This window comes from Talpa occidentalis, unplaced genomic scaffold (assembly GCF_014898055.3).
Source record: "Talpa occidentalis isolate TD23 unplaced genomic scaffold, MPIMG_talOcc4v2.1 talOcc4.10, whole genome shotgun sequence".
NCBI lineage: Eukaryota > Metazoa > Chordata > Mammalia > Eulipotyphla > Talpidae > Talpa > Talpa occidentalis.
In genome coordinates, this window is record NW_023600993.1 from 27,617,516 (window position 1) to 27,637,817 (window position 20,302).

The 20,302-nt window shown below is 39.0% G+C and overlaps 1 protein-coding gene across 2 annotated transcripts in view; it reads left to right on the forward strand.

Annotated features, from left to right (window-relative positions):
• Positions 1-302: 302 nt before the first annotated feature.
• The window catches only part of OXSR1 (oxidative stress responsive kinase 1), a 62,753-nt gene continuing 42,753 nt past the window's right edge, over positions 303-20,302 (forward strand). Inside the window, exons 1-3 of one of the 2 annotated variants that reach the window (XM_037526558.2) lie at positions 303-437; positions 11,097-11,209; positions 17,960-18,068. In XM_037526558.2, coding sequence (XP_037382455.1) covers positions 368-437; positions 11,097-11,209; positions 17,960-18,068 — 292 coding nt within the window. In that variant the 5' untranslated portion in view covers positions 303-367. Of the gene's footprint in view, positions 438-11,096; positions 11,210-17,959; positions 18,069-20,302 lie in introns of those variants that run through there. The other variant, XM_054693163.1, reaches the window with a different exon arrangement.

Genomic DNA, 20,302 nt, shown 5'->3' on the forward strand with positions numbered 1-20,302 from the left:
CCGGCAGGTGGAGGGAGAGGGAAAGTTTGGCCCGTGCGTGGGGCTGGGGTGGAGGGCGGGACAGAGGGGCTGGGCCCAGGCGAAGCTCCTGTAGCTGCAGCAGCCGAGGCCGAGGCCGGGACCGGGCCGGACCGGAGAGTGCCGGACGCGGAGGCGCGGAAGGCGAGACTCGCCGGAGCTTCGAGCCCCTGCCGCCCGGTCGTGCGGTGACCCCGAGCCCACGCGCCGCCCGACCCTTGGCTGCTCGGAGGCGGTTGGCGGGGGCGCGGCGGCGGGCGGCGGGCGCGGCGGTGGGGGTGGGGCAGGGCGCGGCGCGGAGACGGGAGAGGTCAGCGAGTGAGGCAGGACCGAGAGTCGCGCCGCCGTCATGTCCGAAGACGCGAGCGCCCTGCCCTGGTCCATCAACAGGGACGACTACGAGCTGCAGGAGGTGATCGGTGAGCGCGGGTGCCGCCGCGGGGGGAGGCGCTGCGCCGGGGGAGGGTGACACGCGGGATCGTGGGGGGCCGCGCAAGCTGGGGGGGCGCAGGACGCCCGGGGATTCGTGGGGGCGCGGGGGAGGCGCTGGTTTGTGCATCGCGCGTGAGCGGGGAGGGGATTTTGAGTGGCGCGCCTGTAAGGTGGGGTGGGGTGGGGTGGGGTTCAGGGAGCTCACGAGAGATTTGTGCAATGACAGATGTTTGAACCTGAGCGACAGATGCTTCTGGGAGAGAAAGGAAAGTGCAGGCGTGGGGCAGGCCTTGGCGAGGCTGTGCGAGAAATGAGATACTGAAGTTAGGGGCATAGCTATCTCCGCCCCCCCCTTTTTTTTTTTTGACATGGTGGTGTAGGATACTTTAGTTCATTCCCAGCATGCGAGCGAGAACCCCGAGTGCTCACGGAGTGCCAGACATTGCAGGGGTGGAACTGAGGATCCTCTCCGGATGAAACTGTAGGTAACGCTCTGAGCAATGAAGACACAACTTCCGACTGCTTGAAACTGACTTTCTGGTTAGGGAGGTAGACATTAAGTAAGTAGACTAAATAGAAGGAATTACAGGTTTTGTCAAGTACTAGGAAGGAAATAAACAAGATGTTTTCATGGAGAAATACCCGGGCATGTAGTTACGGTGATTACATGGAAAAGTCATTTCTTGAGGCATTGAAATCAAGTTGAGCACCGAAGGGCGAGGAGTCTTTAAGGGCATAGGAAAGATTTTTCCTACTCAAGAATGAGGAATGCAAAGGCCCTGAGGAAGGTAAGAACCTGACGTGTTTTAGGACTGAAGGAGACTGGCTAGGACTGAAAAGTAAGGGTGGGGCCAGATCTTAGGAACCTTTTCAGCCTTGGTAAGGATTTTAGAATTTTTTTCGTGTTGTGGGAGGGCTTCAAGTGGATATGATGGATCTGGCTGCTGTGAGAAGAGAATTAGGAATAGCTGTTAGGAGAGACCAAAACTTGCACAAATGTGGGTTGTAATTCTCAGAGAGGCACAGTGATTGAGGAAGGTGGGATTGGGACTGAGGGGCGTGTTTGTGGATGATTATAACACAGTAACCTTAGAAATCAAAAGGGGGCTTGGGTAGCTAAACAGAAGTTCCAGTCCAGCTGACATGAGCAAATCCCTGTGTATTGGAGGAAAGAGATTGTCTACATTGCTAGATCAGCATCTTGTCCTAAATTTAGTTTATGGCAAAGACTGTTTGAAAACCCCTTGTCTGCCTTGAGGTATTTATTGCACTGTGTCTGTGGTGTAGAGAAACTTTCTGTTTCAATGACTTGATCTTATTTTAAGACAAATTGGGCTAAGTTTTATCTGAAAGACAGCACATCTTTTTCCTTAAGCCACTTCTCAGGCCTGTGTCCTTGGTCCATGATGGGAATTTGACATGTACTGGTTGGTTCTTAAGACACCTAGCTAAGTCTCTGTCTTGATTGATTGCTTCTGGATCCCTCAGTCAGTTTCATGTTGAAAGTGCTGAAGTAGGAGATTCCAAAATGATGTCCAAAAAGTAAAGAATGATGATAGGGGTCCCTGTCATCAATTTAGAAGAGTAATTATGCCTTCCTTTCCGATAAGGTGTACATCTTCCTTGGGTAAGGGAGATGGTTGTGGTCATATCTTTGCTATTAAAATGGCATAGACTCAGAATTGCAAGGACTAGAGATTTAAAGACTTAATTTAATTTGGTGTCATCAGACTGTTAGGGTATCTGTGAGTAAAGGGAGTCTCCGTGTTCAGGGAGTCTCAAAGTGGTTCATTGGTCATGAAGGTAAAGAACTCTAATGTGATTTGATCACATTTGAAAGACAGTATTACTGAGGTATAGCTTGATAGTATGAAATTCACCCGTTTAAGTATAAAATTCAGTGACTTTTAGAAAATTTACTATGGTGTGCCCCAATCAGCATAACCCAAATTTAGAATATTTTCATCACCCCCATGAGATCCTTTGTGCCTGTTTATAGTTAATTCCCATTCCCAACCCGCCCCAGGCCACCACAAATCTTTCTGTCTTTATAGAGTCTTTATAGAGCTTTTCTGGACATTTCATACTATTGGAAGCATCTAACATGCAGTCTTTTGTGTTTGGCTTCTCTTGTTTTAGCGTTTTTTTAATTCTTAAATATAATGTTATTGAAATACAATTTGCATGTCATAAAATCCACCTGTTTTAAGAGTACAGTTCGAATTTTGGGGGTAAATTGGCAGAGTTTTTGAATCATCACCACAACCCAATTTTAGAACATTTCCATCATTCCAAAAAGATGCCTCATGTCCATTTTGCAGCCATTCCCTCTTCCTACTCCCTGCCACAGGCAACCACAGATCTGTTTCTTTATAGATTTGCCTTCTCTGGACATTTCATATAATTGTATAGTAAGTAGTCCTTTCTATTCAGCTTCTTTTACTTAACAATGTATTTTGAGTTTCATCCATGTTCTGGCCAGTATCAGTGTGTTATTCCTTTTTATTGGATAACAGTGGTAGGCATTGCTTGTTTCTACTGTTTGGCTATTTGGAATAATGCTGCTATGTGCATTCACTTCAGATATTAGTGTGAACATGTTTTCTTTTTCTTTTTTTAAAAAGATTTATTTATTTATGCATACAAGAGCTGGGGTACAGGCCAGAGATGCGGGGGGTGAGAGGATTAACCAGAGACAGAGCAGGGAACAGAACAGGCAGATTGACCCAAGGACACAGCCAGTGAGTCAGAAGAGGTCTGCTGTGCCATGTGGGTTTCCCTGGCCGGCTGGGGATTGGCTGGGGATTGAATTCATGCTGCAGAGGCTGTGGATTGCTTCATAGTGTGGTACTTAACCCCTTGTGCCACCAGGGAGGCCCCATTTTTATTTTTCTTGTGTCTAAACTCAGATGTAAAAATTCTGGGTCACTTTTATGTTTCGCTTTTTAATTAACTGACATACTTTTTCAAAGTGACTATACCATTTTACATTCCCACTAGTGAGGCAGGAGAGGTCCTGTTTCTCTGCATCCTTGCCAACATTTGTTGTCTGTCTTTCTGTTATTGTAGCTGTCTTACGGGGTGTGGAGTGGTATCATTACGGTTTTGTTTTGCATTTCCCTGATGACTAATGATGGTGAGCATCTTTCCAAGTGCTTATTGATTAGCCCCTTATATATCTTCTTTGGTGAAATGTTTATTCAAATATTTTGCCCACTTGGGTTGCCAACTGAGTTGTTTTCTTGCTGAGTTACTAGTATGCTTGTATATGTATTTACTCTGGATTTGAATCCTTCATCTGATCCATAATTTCATATATTTTCACCAAGTCTTAAACTTTTCATTTTCTTGATGGTGTATTTCAAAGTACAGAAGTTTTAAGTTTTGATAATAACATTTTTTTCTTTTATTGGTAGTGCTTGTGGTGTTGAATCTAGAAAATTGATACTAACCCAGCATCATAAAAGATTTTTTTTCCCCTGTGTTTTCTCATAAGTTATAACTTTAACTTACATTTAAGCTTTTGGTATGTTTTTAGTTTTTTATGTATGGTGTGAGGTAGGGTGATCCATTATGTTTTACAGATAAAGACACTGGAAGGTAAAATGATTGTTCAAAGTCATGGAACTAATTAGTGAGAGAGGCAAGACATCTGACTCTCCTATTTCCAAATTAGTGATCCTCCTTCCTTCATCTCCATTTGATTGATTTTTTTAAATTATAAAATGGAAGATGGGGGCCTCCCCGGTGGCAGTGGAACAGCGGTTGAGCGCTGGGTTGCAAAGCTGCCCACAGCCTCTACGGCGCCGGTTCGATCCCCGGCTGCTCCCCTGCCACCGGAAGAGGGTCCCACATGGCGTGCAGACCTCTCCTGCCGCCCGCTACTCCCCTCAGCAGTGTACTTCGGTCCTTCTGCCTGCTCTGCTCCCTGCTCTGGCTCTGGTGAGTTCTCTCACCCTCCCGCGCTTCTGACTGTACCCAGTGCTTGAATAGATAAATAAATAAATAAATCTTACAAATAAAAAAATAAATCTGCCCACCCCTCCACCCTGGTGGCGCAGCGGTTGAGCAGCCTCTGCAGGGCCAGTTCGATCCCCGGCCACCGGGGAGGGTCCCACCAAAAAAAAAAAAAAAAAAAAAAAATCTGATAGGAGCAGATATTTTATTGATAACCCTTTCGGATGTAGTTAATCTGTTCTCAAATTTGTGTGTCCTGTTTTGCATTTTTAAAAAGTTGTTTTTCTGAGTAGTAAGTTCTTTGAAAGTTCCTATCATCCTCCATCCACTCCTCACAACCACTCTCTCACCCCATCCTCCCAACAAGAAGGAGAAAGTCTTTCCTTGAACTCCATAGCTTAATACAAGTGTCTCACTGGAGCAGTGTATTCTTATTTTCACTTTGCTTCCTTACTGAAGTGTTTGTAATGCAGTATTTTGTAATAAGCTGTATTCTTCAAAATGAATCTTTGTGATTTCTTCACATTACACTCAATTTTTTTCAGGAAAGAAGTGATTGGAGTCCAGGGGAAAGATTTGGGGATCATTTGAATGTTCTGTTTTCAAAGGATTATATTTTAAGGAAATGGTATAATGATGTCTCCTTTCTTATCAAAGCACATGCATTTATTTTTCACATATGTTGCTCAGTACTATAATATTTGTAGGTTAATTGTTTCTCACATTCTGTTTGTTCTCTCTCTGGCAAAATCCTACAAAGAAAACCTCCTTCCTAGAGTACATTAAAAGCATGCAACTTGGGAATTCAAATGACTTCCTTTGAAAAAATTGTATTATTTAAAGAAAAAGACATTTTCTTTATTTATGGCTATTGTCAAGTGCTTCTGAGAAAATAAGAGATAGCAAAAATTAGATTAGATATGGTCCAGCACTCACCATTTTATCTAATGAAAGTGGTAGTAAAGATCAATTCCTGTACTCATCACAAGGAAAAAAGGGTTTATAACTATGTGTCGGGGATGGATGTTAACTAGACTTACTGTGGTGACCATTTAGCAGTTCATATAAATGCTGAATCACTATGTTGCACACCCAAAACCAACACAATGTTTTATACCAACTATACCGCAACAATGAAATAGATCAATTCCTATGAAAACATGCTGACTGTTCTTGATAGAATAGATCTCAAAATGTTCATGACATAGCACAAAAATACTTTCCCCTTTTTAAAATAAATAAGGTCTTTGATCTTTTTGCTCATTCCTTAATCTGAAGAAAAAGACTTTAGAGACAGTAGATTGAATGAGAATTGTATCATCTTAATTATGCTTGGATAAGATTAAGTTCTTTGTGATTATCATTAGTATAGATATTAGTATTACCATCACTATTGATCATTCATTCAGTGTTTTTGAACTCTTTCCTAACTGTTGAATTTGTGGCTACGTGTTGTACTGTATTTGCCCTATGCTGAAGCAACTGTAAGAGCTATAAGGGCTTTGGAGTTAGACTGACCTGCATTCAAATATTGGTTTTATGTCATAGCACCTATGTGTTCATGGGCAATTTATGTTACTGGTTTTAGTATCAAGCTTTTTGTCTGTAAAATAGGGATAATGGTACCTGTATCATTGAGGCTTTTATGCAGATTAAATGTAATTGTAGAAAGTGTTTAGTGTGTATTAAGTGCTCAGTAAAACAGTGGTAGTTGTTATTTCCAAATTAATATTTTTCCCTTCCTCCTTGTCCTTACATTTCATAATTTTTGTAACTACCATGAAGTATGAAACACCATGTGATTTGAAATCTTGTAACAAATATTTTGAATCATGTAATGTTTATGTAATGAATCCTATAATGTTGGAACATATGTGTTTATGTGTTTGAATCACAAACTTAATGTGTATGAATCATGTAATGTTGGAACAAATGTGTCATTCTTACTTCCAGATCTCACTCAGGTATAGGTGAATTTAAGGATATGTTTTGGGCATGGCAGTATAGATGTGTAAAGACCCTGCCACCCATGGTATTTCCAACAATACCATATGAAGGCAGAGAGTGAAACCAGTCTGTCAAGGACTGGACCATGTGACTTTTATAGTTATGCATCTCGAAAAGTCTTAATAAATATATGCTCTTTTCCTTAGACTAGGTTTAGAAAATTGTTCTTTAAGATGTTTTTAGTAAGGTATGATCACCTAGCTTTGACACTTGCTGAAGGTAACCCATTAGCTTTATTCTTTACCCCTTTCTTTTATTTTCATTTAATTGTTCACAAGCCACACATTTGATGTCTAAAGTGGTGGTTTCTAAATACAGCTTCCAGGGTCTCACCTCTAACCCACCCCCCTCCCCCCATTAATGTGAAAGACATCATGCTCTATCAATAGAGTGATGCTTAGTAGTTAGTATATTTCCCATCCCCAACCCCATTGGGAGATTTAGTTCTAGGGGGTGACATTTTTAGTAAGACCAGCCTTGGGGGCCTCCCTGGTGGTGCAGGGGTTAAAGTCTCAGCACTATCAAGCTATCACCAGCCCGGCCTGGGAGGTGACCCACATGATGCAGCAGACCTCTCCTGTTTCCACCAGTGCACTCCTCAGCAGTGTATTTCAGTAGATTCACCTGTTCTGCTCCTTGTCTCCGGTAAATCTTCTCCCCCTCCCATACCTCTGGCCTACACCCCAGTTCTTGTATGCATAAATAAAATAAACCTTAAAAAAAATGATAAGGCCAGCCTTGGGCCAACATCATTATACTGGGGTATCAAATAGGGATCACCTTTAATTGCATGTTATTTGTGAAAAACAAAATATTAGGGGTTTAATAAAATAATTTCTACCTCATATTACCAGAAGCCTGGAGTGGCAGTCTAGGTGCCATTGGGGACCCAGATGCCTATTTTGTCACTCCATCACACTTAGTATGCGGCTCTCATTCTCATAGTTAGTTGCAAGATAGTTGTTCAACCTCTAGGCTCATGCTTGTGTTCCTGGCTGGAAGAATATGGCAAAAGGATTAAAGCACGTGACAACTGTGTTGGCTCCCTTTCAAAGGGCTTTCTTTCCTGGAAGCCTTACTCAGTGACTTCCATTTCTATTTTATTGGCAGTGTAATTTGGCAATTTGCAAGGGAGGCTGTGAAGTAAAGCTTTTTGGCTGAGCACATTATTATTTCAACCAAAAAATAGGTCAAGATTCTCTAATAAGAAGGGGGAATTGTATGTTGAATTGGCAGCTGAAAATTAAGGGCTTTTAAAAAAAAAAATTAAAAGTTAAATAAGACATTGCAAATAAATAATTTAACCTGACACATAGTAATCAATAAATGCTAGCATTAGTCTAAAGAGACTGTTGCTTACCGATTAATAAGAGTATGGTGTTGAAACATCATTTAGTTTTGGTTTCTAGGTCCTGTTCTACTTCTTACTAATTTATGACATAAGTCTTACCTTTGCTTACATTGCTTTGTAAAATCAGTAATACCTAAACACATGGGATTATTGTGAAGATTAGATAAAAAAAGAAATGCAAGTAAAGAAAGTGCTCAGCATAGTACTTGGCACACAGTACATGCTGAATAAATGTCAGTGCTTATGATGGTAATTATGAGGTAATGCCCATGAAGACTGGGCTAGTTTTGTGTTTGTTCTGCTCCGAAAGTACTTTTTTGTCTTGAAAAATATATACTACTACTTGATTGATGAATTTGTTCAACAAATATTTACTGAATTCCTGTTAGTGTGCCAGACACTGTTCTGGGTGCTAGAGATGCAACAGTGAACCAGGAGACAAAAATCTCTGCTTTTATAGAATTTATAATTTGGGGGTGATAAAGGACAAAAATAAAGCAGGAAAAGGGATTGGGTACCACTAGGGATAGAAGTGAGTTTTAAATAGGTGAGGGAACACCTCAGTGAGGTGTTCTAGAAGCATGCTGATGTGATTGAGGAATAGTGAGGTGGTGAGAGTGGCTCACACAGAGTGAGACAGAGGCATACAGGTGAAGAGATCGGGTGGGTGAAGTGCTAGAGATGTGTGGTCCTGAGTATCAGATTGTGTGAAGCCTGAGTCATTGTGGGTCTTTGGTTTTTTCCTTTGGGTGAGATTGCAAATCATTGCAGAGTCTTCAGCAGAGGATTAATGTGATCTGACTTATGTTTTAAAAGGATAACTTGATCTGCTGTACAGAGAATGGTTTGTAAGGGTGGAAGGAGAGGTTATCCAGCAGAGAGAGAGTAGAGGAGGTGTGAGAATCAGTCAGATGCTGGATATGACATTTTGAAGTTAGATATTTGCCATTGGATTAGATGTGAGAAGATTCCAAGATTTTTGACTGGAGCATCTGGAACGATGCGGTTATCATCCATTGAGATGAGAGAGCACCAGAGTGAACAGGAGAGAGTGATGATTCATTGCAGAACCATCAGGCTGCTTGAATAATTACTCAAAGCATATGGCAGTGTGTCCTTATTTTCATCTTTGTGGAGAGAATAGCATGATTTTTATGATGATGATTATTCTCACAGCTGTTACACCAATTTTAGGAGCTTTAATTTTCAACATGACTCTTACAAAAGGCCTTATTTAGAAAAGGGTTTACAAAATTCTAGATTCCTATATTTTCTGTGGTGCAGATCACAATGCCTTAATTATCTTTCAGAATGAATAGCCTGGGCAGCTCTTTAGTGAATGTAAAACCTTACTTAAATACTTAGAAACAAAATCTTTAGAGTAAGTTTACCTGTTATACAGATTACTGGCCAAAATTTTTGGGGAAATAGCGTCTATTGATTTGGTTTATTTGATTAATTTTTCCTTCACAGGTAAGAATAATGTTTTTATTTTCTCTTTTAAATTTCTGGGTTTAAGTGGAGAGAGACTGAATTTTTTTTTTTAGTGCCCTCATACCTTTGGAGCAGCTGCTTTACTGACTCAAGAGATGAATTTACCCAGTTTGAAGGATTTCAAGAGAAAGTGTCTTTATATTTTTTCATATTAATCCACTCTGGCGTGTAATATATGCTAACACTGCAGTTAAGGAACAAAGTTGGATTATTTAGGGATAAAAGAACTGGCCTTAGAATTAATACTGGCTAAAGAGAATACCATGAGAGTGTACATTTGTGAAATTAAAATTGTAAAAAATCGCCAAAAATTGTGGACATCTCCATATTAAAATATGTCTGTTACCTGGTTCAGAAGTACCCTTCAGAGGCCACATTGTGTCTTCTGTGACTGGATAATGCCTCTTATCTTAACCAGATCTGTAACCTGCATACTTAGCTTCTTTCCTTTCTGGTCTTTCCCAAAGTCCAGCAGCAACCTCCTCACTGAAGGCTAGAGATCTCAGTTTGCTATAGGATTGCCACACAGAAAGATTTAGGAGAGGAAGGGATGGGGAGATGGAGAGGGATGAACTTAATGGCAAGCTCTACAGTTCTACCTGACTCAGTCTATACTCAGGTGCAAGAATAAATGGACAAGCAGACAATAGCCTGTTGGATTATTTTTTATCAAGCAGTATGTTAGCGTTCCTAAACTATTGTCAAATAAATGTGTTCTTGAATATTGGATTTTATTTTGATTTTTGGTTATATAGTTATATAGAGTTTTTACTTAGCTTGTTATAATGGTGATTTGGGTTTATCCATGTCAGTATTGACTGTAGTTATATATATTACTTTAGTCAGGGATTTTCAGGTGGCTACAAATGGAGCAAATTCTGTTGAGGTTTGTAGCTATATATCTAAATTGTTTTCAGGGTTTTTTTTTAAGATTTTTTTTTATGCATATAAGAACTGGTTAATTGTGTTTCTTTTTTAAGGTTTTATTTATTTTTGTGTAGAAGAACTGAGGTATAGGCTAGAGGTGGGGGAGGTGAGAGGATTCACCAGAGACATTGGGGAGCAGAGCAGGCAGGTTTACTGAAATACACTGCTAAGGCGAAAAATGGGCGAGACAGGAGAGGTCTGCTGCGCCATATGTGGGTTAGCTCTGTGGCCGGGATCGAACGCAGGTCTTGGTGTTTATACTGCTGAAACTTAACCACTCGGCCACCAGGGAAGCCCTGTTTTCAGTTATGAATGTTTGCAGCACATTAATAGAAATTGGTGGTATACTTGAAGAGATTTTTAAAAGCAGCTATACTGAGAAATAATTTATACACCATATAATTTGCCCTCTTGAGTGTACAATTCAGTATATTCACAAAGTTGTGCAACCATCACCACTGTCTAACTCCAGAGCATGTTCATAATTCTAGAAAGTAGCTCTGTACCTACTAACAGCGCTCCCTTTTTTCCTCTTCACCTGATCCCTGGCCCTGTCTGCCTTTATGGACTGGCTTATTCTGAATATTTTCTATAAATGGAATCATATTGTGTATAGATTTTTATGTCATACAGGAGAGGAGCAGGGAAGTGTGCGCCTCTGCTGTAGTAGTCTAAACTGAACTTTAGCAATTTTTATTTAATTTTTTTACGCTGGTATTTATGGGCAATTCTGTGGAATGGTTGAGGCTTTTGCTTTTGTGAACACTCTATTTAGAGTATTTTTCTGCATCTGTTGTTGAGTCTAGGAATATAATATGGTTTATTCTTCTGTTGTTTAAATTGTGTGGGGATTAAAAATGTCATGTTTTTATCTATTCACCCATTTATTTACTTACTTATGTGCTTTTAGGGAGTGGAGCAACTGCTGTGGTCCAAGCAGCATACTGTGCCCCTAAAAAGGAGAAAGTGGCAATCAAACGGATAAACCTTGAGAAATGTCAGACTAGCATGGATGAACTCCTGGTATGCATATCTAATATTTCTTACATGGACAGATACACACTGTGTATTCATGTTAGAGTGGGAAATAACTTGAGGTTTTTGAGGTGTTTTTAAAGAAAAAAAAAAAAAAGATGTGTGATTTCATCATTTATAAGTCATGTTCATTATAAAGTTTATAAAGTCCAGGTAAGTGGGGGGAAAAAATAGTTATAATCCTCTTACTCTGGGATTAACATTTGCTGTATAATTTTTCAAAATACAAATTTAACAGTTTTGAATTTTTACAATTATGTATATACTTGTTCTTTTCACTGAACAATTTTTTTCATAGACAGCTTTCTTTATAAATACAGATTAATACAGTTTTCAGTATGTGTGTAGCATTATCTTGAATAGGTAGACCACACTTTAACCTATTCTCTGGTATGGATAATTGTCTTGTTTACTTTTTTTATTGTTGTAAATAATGGTGGTTTATTTCTCTCTTTCCTTAAAATAGTATCATGGAATTATGATTGCTGGGTAAAATGGACTATCCTTTAAAAGACTGTTGGCCTCCTAGGAACATGGTAACAAACTACATTTTGACCAGTGATCCAAGAGGAGAGCTAGAGTTACCCTTAGCCTGTGTTGGCTTCTTTAAAGGTTTGGGAAAGGAAGTACCAAGATCAGTAGCTGCAGGAGATGTGCAGTGGCATTTACGCCTAGTCACACAGGGATTGTCTTGTATTTTTCTTATGCACTGTGACACCCAGAGTAGTTAAAATCCGCAGTATCTTTGATTTAATAAGAAATATTAGCTTTTTATACTTCATGAGGTTTTTCTTAAAGACCAGATTATATAGTACATGAAAACTACAAACTGCCATACATATGTTAAGTAATTTCTCTTATAAAGGGTAAGAATTAAGACTGGGATGATATGACCATGTAGAGGTTTTTTTCCCTAGTGTCCCAGATTGGATTTAATTTCTGATCTACCTTTACTGAGTATTAGGAGGAAATTGGAATAAATAGAAAAGAGATAATAGAATTATATTTTGAAGTTTTAGTAGAGGAGCCAAATATATTTCTTTAGGAGTTGGTAATGCATGAACAGAAAACTAATCTTGAGCCATCCTTGGTGAGAGAACATACACTTGGAAGGAGATACTGATTGAAATCTTATTTGATGAGCTTGAATTTATAGATGCCAGCAATACCTTAGAGTACCATTTGGGCATTTGAACTTCAGTGCTCATAAAAGAAGTCTAAATTGTAAACTAATTCTGTTAAAGAAAAAAATTTTAAGACTGAAAGTGGCAAAACCTAATATGAGTTAATATCATTTTCCAGTTACTTTACATACTCCATAAGGATAGCATAAAGAAAATTTAGGGCCTCCCCGGTGGCGCAGGGGTTGAGCGCTGGGTTGCCAAGCTGCCCACAGCCCCTGCAGCACTGGTTCGATCCCCGGCTGCCAGACGAGGGTCCCACATGGTGCGCAGACCTCTCCTGCTGCCCGCTGCTCCCCTCAGCAGTGTACTTAGGTCCTTCTGCCTGTTCTGCTCCCCGCTCTGGCTCTGGTGAATTCTCTCACCCTCCCACGCTTCTGACTGTACCCAGTGCTTGTATAAATAAATGAATAAATCTTAAAAAAAAAAAATCCTGTTACTTTAAAAAAAAAAAGAAAATTGAAAAGCTTATTTATTACTTCATGATTAAAGACTTAAAGTTTAAAAAAGTTGACATTCACATGATAGTAATAACAAACATCTTTACAGTGCTAGGCACTAAAGTGTATTTTAACCTCATAAACAGCTCTACGTCATTTACCTATTCAGTAGATGAAGGAAGTCAATCATATAAGTATTAAAAATCAGATCTTTTTGATTCAGGTCTATCATTTTCTACTTCATATAATATTAACAGAATGATTATAATTTTAATTCAAAAGTGGAACATCTCTCATCAAGTATTTGACACTCTTGAAAGTAATTTTGTGGTTACACTAGGGCCTTACTTTCAGAGAAATACATATTTGATGTAGCCTGGTAAAAGAAAAAAAAATGGTTAGACCTCCATAAATTTTACCTGCATATTCTAATAAGCTTTACATTGCAAATACAGTGTTCATGTATTTGGCAATAAAGAAGGAAAAGTGAGGGCCTCCCAGGTGGCGCAGCGGTTGAGCGCTGGGTTGCGAAGCTGCCCGCAGCTTCTGCGGCGCCGGTTCGATCCCCGGCTGCTCCCTGGCCACCGGAGGAGGGTCCCACATGGCGTGCAGACCTCTCCTGCCGCCCGCTGCTCCCCTCAGCAGTGTACTTCGGTGCTTCTGCCTGCTCTGCTCCCCGCTCTGGCTCTGGTGAATTCTCTCACCCTCCCGCGCTTCTGACTGTACCCAGTGCTTGTACAAACAAACAAATAAATAAATAAATAAATAAATAAAAAAAAGAAGGAAAAGTGAATTTTAGTAAAGCAAGTTTAAGATATTCACTTGGGGTAGGTAGATAGAAGGAATATAGGATCCGAATGAAGTGTGAAGAAACATCAGGAATATAAATGTGGTATTTGCTTGCTAGGACCTGAGATCTGAGTGCCTAGTGTTTTCATTTCGGAGAGCGCTGAAGCCTTTCAGTTTATGTTAAAATATCTACTTGCTTAACGTACTCAACTTTTCATGTTGTAATTTCAAAATATATTTTCAAAACTGTCTATTATAATGCAGAAAGGGTGCTTGGGTTCTCCAGAGAGTGCTGATGTAAGCTGGATTGCAGGTGTGTGTCGTGTGTGACAGTTATTAATGAAGCAGCACTATATTGCTCCTTTCTCTTGTCAAAATGTTTCTTGTCTGACAACCTGTGCTAAGTGTGATGGGAAAATCAGCTGTCAAATCTTACTGCATTTATTTTCTCCTGAGATTTTACTTAGAGACTTTTCTCCAAAGAAGGTACACAATGCCATATTTTGAGTTTTTTCTCTTTAGTAGATGTTAGGACTAAATTCACCGGACAAGCATCTCAGTATACTCTTTCCTTTTACCAGGAGACTCACAGTCTAATTGAAGCATTAAGACTTGCCTGCTCTATCAGGCAGAGTGTAACAAATTCCCTGAGAGGTATGAAGTACTGTGGAAGTAAGAGGAAGAAGGGAGCACCTAGTTACAAAGATGGAGAGTTTTGTGGAGATGTTTCTGTCCTGGGCCACCAGGGCTAGAGCTCGAAATGGAAATCCTGCTGGATAGGGGTTTAGAATCAAAAGAAGAACATGTTCACACACACACACACAATATGCGTACACACATATGTATTTATTTATTTATTAAAGATTTATTTATTTATACAAGCACTGGGTACAGTCAGAAGCGCGGGAGGGTGAAAGAATTCACCAGAGCCAGGGCGGGGAGCTGAGCAGGCAGAAGGACCGAAGTACACTGCTGAGGGGAGCAGCGGGTGGCAGGAGAGGTCTGCGTGCCATGTGGGACCCTCCTCCGGTGGCCGGGGGGCAGCTGGGGATCGAACCGGTGCTGCAGAGGCTACGGGCAGCTTCGCAACCCAGCGCTCAACTGCTGTACCACCAGGGAGGCCCCCATACATATGTATTTATAAGTATTAATACAACTGAAACATTTTCGTAAAAACGAATTCTTAATTATGTGTAACACATTCTTCCTGTCCTCCATTTTTGTTTTGTTTTTAATGTAATCCACTACATTTATTTCATGACCCATAGGACATTACAACATATAGTTTGAGGAATACCAGGTTACACACAGAGGTATTGAGACTCTAAATTCAGGCAGTGACAGTGATAATGGAAAGGAAGGCACAGATTCCCTAGGTATTTTATAAATGGAAAAATAGTTAATGTTGGAATGAGCACTTACTTTGCTCACTATATGAATGAATAAATTAACATGATTTGGTGACTAACTGAATGTGTGAAATAGAGGAAAACTGCCTACATTGGGGAAAATTAGAAAGCCAGGGAATACATGAAAGCACTTTTATTAGTGGGAGTGAAATTCACTTTATAAGTGTTAAGGAAGCTGCTGGGAAATTTGAGTCCAAATGAATATACCACTCTTGACAAGCACTTATATATTCATTTTCTTTTTTGAATGGAAAAAGAAAGGAATGACTCCAGTTGGAGTTTAGATAAAGGAAAATTCTTCCTTTCCCTTTAAAGGAATGGAAGAGAAAAAAAGGAATGTTTAAGACCCTTTCAGTCTTTGGATTTTATTGTTCTTCCGTGGTTTCCTGTTAGAAAGCCCTTTGTAGTACCCCCTTTTCAACATAAAGCTTAAAACCCTTAGCTCAAAATATAAGACCTTGGAACATTTAAGACTCACCCATGTGATTTTTTTCTCCCTCATCTCCCCTATCTAATTAGTCATAAGTCCTTTTATGTAAGCCTTTTTAGTGTAATCTCTTGATCTTTTTCATTTACATTGCTGCTTATTTTTTAAACCTTTGTATTTTGAGATAGTCTTGAACTTACAAGAGTTGCAGAAGCAGTACTGAAAGTTCCCATATGGTATTCACTCAACTTCTCCTCATGGTAATATGACCACAGTACAATTATCAAAACTGAGAAATTAACTGTGTCATTTTTCAGGCAACTATCATCTCTCTCCCAGATTATGGGAAAGCCTTAAATAGAGTCTTTGGCTCTAGTCTTGCATTTTCTGCATTATAGCCAGCGTGATTTTTATGAGTACATATATACTCTCTCTCTCTCTCTCTCTCTCTCTCTCTATATATATATATATATATATGTATATATATATATAAATAAAACTTTAGTTGCTCTCCATTGCTGTTAATGATGAAGACTAAATTCCTGAGCACAATTACAAGGTCCTTTATGATACGGTCCCCCAAAACCCCACTAAATTTTCCTATTTCAGTATAGTAAAACTTTTTCTGTACGAAGCCTTCTCTGATTATCACTCCTATTTTTTGTGATTTGCTTCATTGATGAATTCATATAGTATTCAGTACTTCCCCTATAAAATCGTTTTTCATTCTGTGTTGTAAATTAGTATTTGTCTTACTTCTTCACTAGACTAAGTTTCATGAGGGTTCACCATTGTGGTTAAATAACTAGCACTGTGCCTGACACATAATATTCATTTCGTAATTATCTGCTGAAAGCATGAACTACTTAACCCAGACAGGTTGGTTTACTTACTATGTTTTAAAATATGTTTTGCATATTTATTTCTCTTTTCTTGGTAGTTACATATGCTTCTCATCTTGTGCTGCTGTAATTTCTCCATATTCTATAAAACTAAACCTAATTCCTATCTCCTCTGAAGATTTAACTATCTTAACTGTTCTTTTCTGTGGTGTATAGTCACCTTTAATAGTTTTACTACTTTGGCATGTATGTTTTGTTCTATGTACATATGTATCTCTTCAAATCCTGTGTATGTCAGTAGACAGGTACTTACCTTTGTTCTTTTTCCTTTTTCATATGTATTAGCTTTCAGTGTAGAAGATTATGCTGATGATTTTGGGGGTTGCAGAGATGCATATCACAAGGTCCTTGTTATAAAAGAATTTATATTCAAGATGAGAAAAGAGAAATTTTTATTGAGCATTGCTCCTGTCCATAGGGATTATGGACAACTTCTACACAATTGATATTACTGAACAAATACCAAAGGCATAGAGCAAGTACATGAATACGTAAAAAGCTGTATGAAGTGCTATGGATTTCATTCATTCAGCAAATATTTATTGAAGGTGGACTTGTGTGCCAGATACAATCATAAGTGCCAGGAATACAGTCTTAGTTCTCATCGAACTTACAGTTCAATGTCTTGTTAGCAGTATAGAGAATTAAACAGGAAATTACAACTTGATAATTTCCATAGTATTAAGGAATTCACCTTTAAGTATTTACCTTCATGGAGCTCTCCATTTAGCAGGGAGGGACAGACAAATAAGCACCCAATGTCAGACAAATAAGCACCCAATGTACCATACACTATGTGCCAGCGATAAGAGGAGATATTCAGGGAACTTGGAAACCAAGAGAAGGCACACCTTCCTCAGCCTAGGAAGCTGTGAGGAAATTAAATGTCAGCTGAGATCAGAAGGAACTGGCATTTTAGCTAAGTAAGATAATGAGGGAAATGTATTTGAGGCAGTGGTAACAATAGAGTCATTAAATGTCCAGGGTTAGAAGAAAAGTGACTCACTTGACATTTATTATGGCTCGGTCATAGTACCTAATTTAAATTAATAAACTGAGATGGAATAAGCTTTAATTTTTGGCCCAGATTTCTAATTTGAATTTAGTTTATAACCTTGCCCTGGTTCATTATGTTTTTATTTAGGGTGAGAATATTATTGCACAAAAATGGGAAGAAACATTTTTGAAAAAAAAAAGTCCAGCAACTCACAAACAAAAATCATCTTCTGTTTATTAGTAATTATTCTCTGTGGTTGTAAAACCAGATTTCCCGAGATGATTCTTCAAGGGTACCTTGAATAAAAATATGTGTCCCAATGGAGACCTCTGTGGTGCTGTGCCAGGACATGATAAATTAGTGCCTGTTTCTAGTTTCAAAGATTACTTTGTAATGAGTAGAAGAAGTAGAGTCAGAATGGACTGAGAGAAACTAACTGGTTTTTTAGTTTAATCATTCTTAAAGAGGTAGGGCCATGGAGATCCCAGAAAGGTTGTGACATGCTGTTGGGATTCCCAAATCTGGATTCACTAACTTATAGTATAGTTTTAGGCGTGCATATAATGAATTGTCATGGTTTCTTTTCTTTACAGAAAGAAATTCAAGCCATGAGCCAGTGCCATCATCCTAATATTGTATCTTACTACACATCTTTTGTGGTAAAAGATGAGCTGTGGCTAGTCATGAAGCTGCTAAGTGGAGGTGAGTGCTGTGCAATGAAATGTTGGTTTCCATGGGTTGGAATATCGTGTCTGCTAAAGATGCTAGCAGAGAATGGAGAATATCGTGTCTGCTAAAGATGCTAGCAGATGAGCCGAGACAGGGTTCATACACATTGCACGTGGCTGTCATACCTCTTAATTCTGTGTTATTCTAGGATGGTTCCTTTCCCCTCTCTGTCTTCCATGACAAACTTGATGAAGGGTCTGATGACACCTATTTTGTGGATGTCTCACAGTCTGGAGTTCCTGATTATTTCTTCCTGGTGATGTTTAATTTGATTCATATTCCTCTGTTTCTTGCAAGTTGAAAATTAGATGTACAGCCTTGATGAGATTTAAGTTAAATATTTTTGGAGCAACTATCTTGTAGGCAATACTATGTACTGTGTATCACATCACATCAGGAAGTATTTACTGTCTGGTTGCATCATTAATAATGATGTTAATTTTGATTGTTGAAGACTATGACAGTCAGGCCCCACCATGGAAAAGTTAAACTATTTTTCCTCTTGAAGCTAGCAAGTAACCCGTGATACTTTGGCAGTGTGAGTATACAGTTCCCTGTAAATCTTTCATCTAACGATTTTAGCATCCATTAATAGTCTTTCTTTGAATCAGTTATTTATCAGAGGTTGCAAAACGGTGATTTTTCTTATTGCATCCTTTTCTCATTCTTCTGTGAAAAAGAATTTTGTCTTATTAACTGGGGCTCTTTGATGAATCTGTACTGTAGTTTCCATTGAAAGAGCAGGGTAAACACTTCCATTTTTTTTTTTAAAGGACAATTTTCAAAGTGAAGAATACTTTAATAATTCCTCCATTGATAGCAAAGAAGAGAGGATTTTTTTGTTTTGTTTTCATTATTGGAGAAGGCTTTCATTACTTGGATATCATTATATAGATTCATGGATTTTTAATTTTCAGTGTCTATAGATCCATCTATTCTTTTTGATACCCAGGTTGTCAAAAGTTTTGTTAGTTTGAGTCCCTTTAGACTTATTCTTCTGTCTTTTTTCATGTGAACCTATCAGTCTTTGTTTACTTCCTTGCTTCTTGGTTGAAGATTTCTAAGGCTTAAGTTTATATTGCTTTTCGTGGACCCAGAATCAACCAGTACTCTAAAGAACTCTGATATTTCTTTTTTTTTTTTTTTAATTTTTTTTTTTTAATAGAGGCATGTTTTTATTTATTTATTTGTTTGTTTGTTTGTTTGTTTTGCTTATACATGCACTGGGTAGTCAGAAGTGTGGGAGGGTGAGAGAATTCACCAGAGCCAGAGTGGGGAGCAGAGCAGGCAGAAGGACCGAAGTACACTGCTGAGGGAAGCAGCGGGCGGCAGGAGAGGTCTGCGCGCCATGTGGGACCCTCCTCTGGTGGCTGGGGAGCAGCCGGGGATTGAACCAGCGCCACAGAGGGCGCGGGCAGCTTCGCAACCCAGCGCTCAACTGCTGCGCCACCGGGGAGGCCCGAGAACTCTGATATTTCTTGTAGGGACTGACATTATCATTGCTTCTAGATGAATGAACTTGGAAATAAAGCATCTTAAAAATAAATCATGATTTATATTAATATTTCCAATTCGAGTCAAACTTTTAAAATCTCTGTAAAATTATACTTGCACCTCTTTTCTCTCAGAGAGAAAATCTTGGTCTCCAATATTAGGATTACTTAGGTGCTTTATTCTACAATATATATGCAGTTGTTTCTACTTTAGTTCTTAAATAAAGTATAAATGTTGCTGATTGCAAACATTGGACCCTTAGCCTGTGTAGATAAAACATTTTGCTATGGTTACCCAAAGGCCCATGCCATATAGTGAATTAAACATTTTGCCAAGGCATAAATATGAATGATGTGGCAAGATTGGGAAGACTATTGAGCAGTTAAGCCACCTGACCTTTTCATCACTACATGTTGGTTTTGTTTACATATACTTGGTTTTTGTTTGCGTATATATTTTGTGTGGGAGCATGAGTTTCCTTTTAGAATGTGAGGTTATAGAAAAGAGAATCTGTTGGGTTTAGTTTGCAATTTTAATACAGTAACTCACTGAATACCTTACTTCAAACAACACCTTGCTTCCCAGAGGCTGTATAACAAAGAGCGTAGAGTTTGGAATTAAAGTTATGCTTGCCTACATAGCAGTTGTGTGTCAGTAAGAAAACTGTTTCAACTCTTTGAACCTGTTTACTTATCTGTAAAATGGGGATACCT